Genomic DNA, 8,248 nt, shown 5'->3' with positions numbered 1-8,248 from the left:
ACATAAATAATTAAGTATGCCGTTCTTCAATAATAACACAAGTTATAGGCAACATTAATTTTTCTAGTTGAGCCCCACTTTAGAAGACTCAATATATTGAACTTAGAATTTTCTCCCCAAATAATATTTTTGGATCACTTTAGAAGCAAAGTTGATCTTGTTGGTTGGCACTTGACATCTCGTTTAAACAAAATGTTCTTATACACACGCTCATCTTAACTATGTATTATCATAAGGTTTTAAATGGAATTATTCAATAAGAATCTGTTGTGTATTATATTAAAGCATTCGAGAGAGCATGGAACCATCTATTTTCTCAAGAATCACAATTTCATATATTGAAGAGATTTTTTTTCTAATCATTTATGTAACGTTTTCATGACTCATGACATATCAAAGTTATGCTGACATTGACAAAAAGTGGAGTCGGACAATTATCTAACTGTAAAATAAAAAATAATATCATTTGCACAAGAAAATCAATTTTAAATTTTACAATGTACATTTCAATGGAACTCATATTATAATTGATATGTTATATGATACTACATTAGTTTCACTGGAGGGAAAGATTTTGTAAAACATATACCAAGTTTAGTTACTCATCACAGAGTTTTGTTTTTGTTTTTTTTTTTTTTCTATCACAAAGTAACATGTCATATTAGATTATTTAAACTGTCACACTGAATCATTCAAATAAATCACGAAATTCAACAATACTTGTAAAAAATATTGTCATAATATTTGCCATTGAAGATATAGTTTAAGTAGACATGAGCGGACTGTAAGACTCTTAATAATAAGAGATTTTGAGTTTGATTTCGTACAAAAGTCAAACTTTAACTTATCAAGAGGAATTCATGCATAAACCATATTTTTCTTGAATAGAGATGTGTAAATTTCTCTAATTTTAAGATTTATAATTTAAAAATGGTTCACTTGTCATATTGTTGTTTATAAATTCTCTAAGTAACTCATTAAAAGAACAACATTGCTTACAAATAAATGCAAAAAAAAAATTACATGTATTACGGGATTTTAATTTCATGTATTAGGAATAATTTAATAATGTTTAAAGCTAAATTATTGTTTTCTGTTAAGTTCCAGCATTGACTCATAAGTATTATTTCACATATTTTTAAAAAAATTTTATTTTAGATAGTTTTTCAAATAAATATTTATTTTTTAAGTAGCTCCAAACAAAGACTAGTACAGTAGGTGCAATAAAATTAAATTTTAAGGAAAATATTATATATATTTTGTACAGATAATTCAAAAATTTAGAAAGTAAAATGACATTCTTACCCTCTCTAGCCAGACTCGAATCCGAATTAAGCTTCTCGGCAAAGAGGCCACAGGGCCCCGTCTCAGGCATCGACAAATTCCAGCTGCCGTCAACGTCGGAGTTCGGTCAGGGAAAAACTCAGAAGAGACGGACCTTCTGGCTCGTTGCCTAAGAAAGGTACGCCAGCTACGTCCTCCGATTCCTCCCCTCTTTCTTCAAATTTATCTGTTTCCTGGTTTATTTTTCTTGAAATGAAACCCTATCTCGTAGCTTCTAACAGTTATTTTCGTGCCATTCTCGTTAAGTAATTGTATTAATCTAATGACCGAAGGTGGAAACACGTCCGCAACCATTTTAGATTTCAATCTGGTTTGCAGAAATGCGATCTACATGGTTTAAATTTAGCAGAGACTGGTTGGGAAGAAGCGAATCAAGTAGTCTATAACACGAATATCAGTCGTTTCATTTCCGCGATTTCGATTTATTAGTGCACTGAATTTGTATTGTGCTTGAAGGGTGTTTCAAGGTACAGAATTAAAGTTCATTTTTTGCTATTTTCTTTATTATTTTACCTTGTTCTCACTAGAAGATACTTGAGTAGTTATTATTGTTAAAGGGCTGCAAATTCTCCATTTTCATCCATACCTCCATGTTTGTGCACGTGGTTCTACTAGATCTGTATTTGGGAATACAAATTTTGTTGTTAGACATGTATTTGGGAATACAAATTTTGGACTGTGAATTGAAATTTGAACAACCAAAATCACTGGTTTCACAGCTTTTGTCGCTTTTTTTTTTTTCTTTTTCTTTTAATGAATTATGTGATGTAATAGAGCAAAGTAAAGCAAGGAGCAAACTTTATTATTCCAGTTGGATTGAGGATTTTGTTTGAGAAAGGGTAAGCAAAGAAAATAGGAAGCAAATTAATTTTTAATTTTACTTTCTTTCTGTATTACATACTATTAAGAATGAAAATTTGTTTAGGTATAATTATAAATGTGAAGAAAAAAAAATCATAGACCCAAGATGCATAGTATATTTTTTTTGTTCATTGATCTGCTATATAATAAAATTTAAAGCCTAACCACACAGCATAAAGTCTTAATGTTAGATATATGTATTAAAAAATGGAAGAAAAAGGATATAATAAATCATTGTAAGAGAATTAGATGGTGGAATCTAAAATGAGAAAATATAATAAAATTTAAAGATAAAATGATCAAAGATGGGGATTGGACCATAGAGGATGGGATAGATACAAATACACTTTGGAATAGATTAGTTAGCTCTATTAAAAAGATAGTAAAAGAGATTTTAGGTAAATCAAGAGGAAGATTCTCGAATGGTAAAGAGAGTTGGTGGTGGGATAAATATGTACAAAAAATGATAAAGACAAAAGGAATTTGGTATAAAACGTGGCAAAAATGTAGAAACGGAGATAACTTTGAAAAATATAAAGAGACAAGAAAAGATACAAAAAAGGTCGTTAGTGAGGTTAAATATAGATCATTTAATAGTTTGTATGATAGATTAGGTACAAAATAAGGGGAAAGAGATATATTTAAACTTGCTAAAGTTAGAGAAAGGAAGAGTAAGGACTTAGGAAATATAAAATGTATAAAAAGTGAGGATGATATTGTCTTGGTTAAGGACGAAGACATTAAAGAAAGATGGCGAAGTTACTTTAGTAAGTTGTTTAATGAAAACCAAATAGATTGCTTAAACTTAGAATTGTCAAATGAGGAAAAAAATAAAAATATAAGATTTATTCGCAAAATTAGAGTTAACGAAGTTAATCTTGCACTAAAAAAATGAAAAATGGGAAAGTTATGGGACCAGATAACATCCCAATTGAAGTTTAGAAATGCTTCAGTGATAACGGAATTATTTGATTAACTAATTTATTTAATACAATTGTAAAAATTAAGAAAATGTCAGATGAATGGAGGAAAAACACTTTAATACGTATATACAAAAATAAAGGAGATGTTCAAAATTGTAATAACTATCGTGGAATTAAACTTATGAGTCATACGATGAAACTATGGGAAATGATAGTTGAACAAAGATTAATGTTAGAAATGAAGATCTCAGAAAATCAATTTGGTTTTATGCTTGGGAGATGTACCACAGAAGTTATTTATCTTTTAAGAAGATTAATGGAAAAGTTTAGGGAAAAGAAGAGGGACTTGCATATGATAATTATTGACCTTGAGAAAGCATATGATATGATACCTAGTGAAGTTCTATGGTGGGTTTTAGAAAAAAAATGGTGTATGTAGTAGGTATACCGATGTCATTGAGGATATGTACGATGGAGTAATGACTAGTGTAAGGACTATAAATGGAGAAACTAGAGAATTTCCAATCACCATAGGTGTACATCAAGGATTTGCTTGGAGTCTTTATCTTTTTGCTTTAGTGATGGACCAATTGACTAAGAGTATTCAAAAGGAGGTTTTATGGTGTATGTTGTTTGCAGATGATATTGTATTAATTGACGAAATTAGGGACGGAGTAGAGGCTGAGTTAGAATTATGGAGAGAAGTTTTGGAATCTAGAGGCTTTATGATAAGTAGAAATAAGACAAAATATATGAAATGTAATTTTAGTAATGATAAGAGAAATATTGGAGATAAAGTTAAACTTGATGATGAAGAAATAAATAACACTTGTAGATTTCGATACCTTGGATCTATTATGCAAGCTGAAGGAGAAATTGAAGATGATCTAATTCATAGAGTTAAAGGGTTGGGTAAAATGGAGAAGTGCTTCAAGTGTATTCTATGATCGTGAAATACCCTTAAAATTGAAAGGGAAGTTTTATAGGACAACTGTAAGACTAACTATGCTATATGGATCGGAATGTTGGGCGACGCAGGAACATGATATCCAAAAAGTAAAAGTTGTCGAGATGAGAATGCTTAGATGGATGAGTGGTATAAAATTGAAAGATAAATTAAAGAATGAACATATTTGTGGTAAGTTAGGTGTAACTCCTATAGAAGATAAGATAAGGGAGGGATGACTCATATGGTATGGACACTTGCAACGTAGGTCACATAGAGCACCTATGAGGAAGAGTGACTTAGTTACTGTGGAGGTTAGTAGAAGGGGTAGGGGTAGACCTAAAATAACTTGGGAGGAAATAGTGAGTAAGGATTTAATATCCTTGAATCTATCAAAAGAAATGGTTCATGATCGCATAAATTGACGGAAAAGGATTCATATAGCCGACCCCACTTAGTGGGACTAAGGCTTGGTTTTGTTGTTATTGTTGTTGTTGTATTGATCTGCTATATATATATTGTAGGATGGGAATTGGATTATTGGATGGATCAATTTGACCCAATTCTAACACCTATTTCAAAGAGCAAGCTCAAGGGATTTTTGGGTCCTAAATGCAAATATGTTTTGCTAATTAGTACTTATTTGCATGTGTAATTTAATTAGTAGCAGCCTAATGTGTGTTTGTTGAGTTGTGGCTCATATTCAGAGGATATACACTTGAAAGCTATTACAAATTGGAGGGTACCACATAATATGTTTAAGTCAGGGTGCAATGTAACTGTATATCATATGAATGTATTTTGGGGTTGTCATATGAGACTATATATACATATTGTAACCGATTGTTGAAACCCTAAGGGTTGTTTTTCCATTTGATAGTGAAAATTGCGCCAGAGCTCTGTGGACATAGGCACATTGCCGAACCACATGAATTCGTGTTTTTATTTTCCTCTTTGATTTTCTCTAATTTTCATATTTGTTGTGTGTGTGTGTGTGCACATGATCTTAGGGCGTAATTTCACAACAGTATTTAGGGTTTGTTAGTAATAGATGTGTCTTTTTAGATGTTCTTTTGTAATATCTTGTATGTTTATGTATACTTTCTCATAATTTAGGCTTTCTTATGAATAGGGTGTGAAAGCCATGGGAAAGCTAATTTTTTGTGAGTATGAATTAAGAAAGTGCATTTGTTTGTTTGCCCAAATTGTATCTCCTTCTTTCTTCTTCTATCATCTTCTTCCTCCCCTCTTCTCTCATATATTTGTCTCCCTATTTTCCCCTTTGCACTCTTACTGCTGCTCTGCTCATCTCCCTTGCAGCTGCCACTGCATCAATATACTTTGTGAATTCCTTCATATTTTCCATGCTTTTTCTAATATTTTCAACTGGGCAGTAGAAGGGGTAGGGGTAGGGGTAGACCTAAAATAACTTGATAGGAGATAGTGAGTAAGGATTTAATATCCTTGAATCTATCAAAAGATATGGTCCATGATCGCATAAATTGACGGAGAAGGATTCATATAGCCGACCCCACTTAGTGGGACTAAGGCTTGGTTTTGTTGTTGTTGTATTGATCTGCTATATATATATATATATTGTAGGATGGGAATTGGATTATTGGATGGATCAATTTGACCCAATTCTAACACCTATTTCAAAGAACAAGCTCAAGGGATTTTTGGGTCCTAAATGCAAATATGTTTTGCTAATTAGTACTTATTTGCATGTGTAATTTAATTAGCAGCAGCCTAATGTGTATTTGTTGAGTTGTGGCTCATATTCAGAGGATATACACTTGAAAGCTATTACAAATAGGAGGGTACCATATAATATGTTTTGAGTCAGGGTGCAATGTAACTGTATATCATATGAGGTTATTTTGGGGTTGTCATATGAGACTATATATACATATTGTAATTGATGGTTGAAACCCTAAGGGCAGTTTTTCATTTGATAGTGAAAATTGTGTCAGGGCTCTATGGACATAGGCACATTGCCGAACCACATGAATTCGTGTTCTTCTTTTCCTCTTTGATTTTCTCTAATTTTCATATTTGTTGTGTATGTATGTGTGCACATAATCTCAAGGCGTAATTTCACAACAGTATTTTTAGATATTCTTTTGTAATATCTTGTATGTTTATGTGAACTTTCTTGTAATTTAGGCTTTCTTATGAATAGGGTGTGAAAGCCATGGGAAAGCTAGTTTTTTGTGAGTTTGAATTAAGAAAGTGCATTTGTTTGTTTGCCCAAATTGTATCTCCTTCTTTCTTCTTCTATCATCTTCTTCCTCCCCTCTTCTCTCATATATTTGTCTCCCTATTTTCCCCTTTGCATCCTTACTGCTGCTCTGCTCATCTCCCTTGCGGCTGCCACTGCATCGATATACTTTGTGAATTCCTTCATATTTTCCATGCATTTTCTAATATTTTCAACAGGGCCTATATGATGGGTTATATGTTTGCACTAAAAGATGCACTGCTTGTTTATAAATATGCTTAACACACTCTTGTTTACCCTATTCTTCTATGACTTCCTATTTAATCTGATGATTTTATGTCTTTTTGATCTCTAAAACAGATCATTATTGGAGTTATGTTGATCATGAAGATCGCTTTTTGTTTGTTGGACATTTTGACATGAAAATATACTGTTGTGCAGGAGGGAACCAGTTATGATTCTCTCCTCTGATTTGCAGGATTTCATTCTTCGTGCTCGAGTGCTAAAGTTGTACAGACAAGCACTTAGGACTGCCCGGAGAGCTCCAGGCCATGCTAGAGGTGGAGTTTTTAATTCAGAATATGTTAAATTTATAATTTGTGGAGAAAATTATTGGAAAAATATTATTTGACCATAGAACTAACTTATCCATGCTGCAGATTCTATAGTTCATGAAACACAAATTATTTGGCCAAAGAACTGATTTTAGAAACAAATGACTAGACAATAAAACAGCAATTGCTTTCAAAATCTAGAGAGAAACAAATGCCAGCCAGCATGAATAGCAATAAAACATTGGGTTTCAGAGGTAGGAATTTTTTAAATACATTATGATTACTTATTGCTGTATTATGGGGGGACAAATTGAATCATCAAATGAGTTTCAAGCAATAGGCAAAGTTTAATTGTTGTTCATTGCATTGAAGTTTTGCTGTCGACATTTTGCTTTTGTTTCAATTTTAAAAGTTAGTATTTTGTTTTGTCTAATCATCCATTTCTGAAAACCAGTCCTATTGTTTTTTGAACTTTCAAATGTGGAATATCTTACCTGATTAAACTAGCCATTTGTGTCTCCTCACACCATTTATTAGTGTAGACACCATCTCAGAAGGGAACTTCATCTTCAACCAGACTTTTTTTTTTTAAAATCTCATAAGCACAATATGTGCTAATGAACCATAAATTTTTCCAACCTCAATAACTATTGTCAATGACCATTTGTTAAAATTATGTGCTTTATTGGTATGTTTTATTGAGCTCACATTTGGGTTCTCCCACAAAGGTCTAATACTATTCCCTGTATCACAACGAATTTCGCAGCTGAACTGAGGCAGACGATTAGGCAAGAGATGGAGAACAATCGGGGCAGCAAAGACAGGCAGAGGATTCGTTTCTTGATCAGTGAAGGATTAGAGAGATTGAAAGGTCTGAAGGAGATGCTTGATATGCAGGGTCACTCTTAGCTGTGTTTGGAAGTTCATATTTTATGCCTTGGATTCAAATTTTTTGTGACAAAACTTAATGCTACTTTCTCTGTGTATCTTGTTCAAATTCATACAAATTCAAATCCAATATCTGAAATTCAAACTTCCAAATGTGTGGATGTGAAATGAGGTCCCATAATGGGATATGAAACCTTTATAAATTCTATTATTTTTGAGTTGTTTTGATTAACCTTTGCCACACTGTCATCATAGTACTTCAATATATAAAATTAATTGTTTATAGATTAAATAATTCATTTTATATATAATTTTAATTATAATTCAATCAATATCATGTGAATTTAAAATATAGTTAAAAAAAATTATTCGTAAAATTTCTAAAAGTTTGGGGGAAAAAAAATCAAATTTATTAAAAAAATAATTTTTACCTCTTTTTAATTATCATGTATGATATATTTTCTAATTCATATTCTTTTGCATTGTCGTTATTTTAGTCATAATTTTAAAC

General features: G+C 31.8%; 1 protein-coding gene across 3 annotated transcripts; it reads left to right on the top strand.

The window, feature by feature from the left end:
* Positions 1-1,301: 1,301 nt before the first annotated feature.
* On the top strand, positions 1,302-7,969 carry LOC131162132 (uncharacterized). 3 transcript variants are annotated; one of them, XM_058118316.1, is made up of 4 exons: positions 1,302-1,462; positions 1,663-1,811; positions 6,737-6,855; positions 7,616-7,969. In XM_058118316.1, exons 3-4 carry the CDS (start codon positions 6,750-6,752, stop codon positions 7,756-7,758), a joined length of 249 nt encoding a protein of 82 aa, XP_057974299.1. In that variant the 5' UTR covers positions 1,302-1,462; positions 1,663-1,811; positions 6,737-6,749; the 3' UTR covers positions 7,759-7,969. The 3 variants fall into 3 exon arrangements, with proteins under 3 accessions (XP_057974299.1, XP_057974300.1, XP_057974298.1); XM_058118317.1 differs by having other exon boundaries at positions 1,591-1,811; XM_058118315.1 differs by lacking the exon at positions 1,663-1,811 and having other exon boundaries at positions 1,305-1,462.
* The last annotated feature ends 279 nt before the right edge of the window (positions 7,970-8,248 follow it).

The sequence above is a fragment of the Malania oleifera genome, chromosome 8 (genome assembly GCF_029873635.1).
Source record: "Malania oleifera isolate guangnan ecotype guangnan chromosome 8, ASM2987363v1, whole genome shotgun sequence".
NCBI lineage: Eukaryota > Viridiplantae > Streptophyta > Magnoliopsida > Santalales > Ximeniaceae > Malania > Malania oleifera.
Note: the sequence above shows the minus strand (reverse complement) of the source record. Positions and strands in the feature narration are given on the sequence as shown.

Excerpts from the sequence above, each read along its gene's own strand:
- LOC131162132 (XM_058118316.1), top strand. The coding sequence starts at position 6,750 with ATGATTCTCTCCTCTGATTTGCAGGATTTCATTCTTCGTGCTCGAGTG. Across the intron at positions 6,856-7,615 it reads AGCTCCAGGCCATGCTAGAG|CTGAACTGAGGCAGACGATT; the intron begins GTGGAGTTTTTA and ends CGAATTTCGCAG.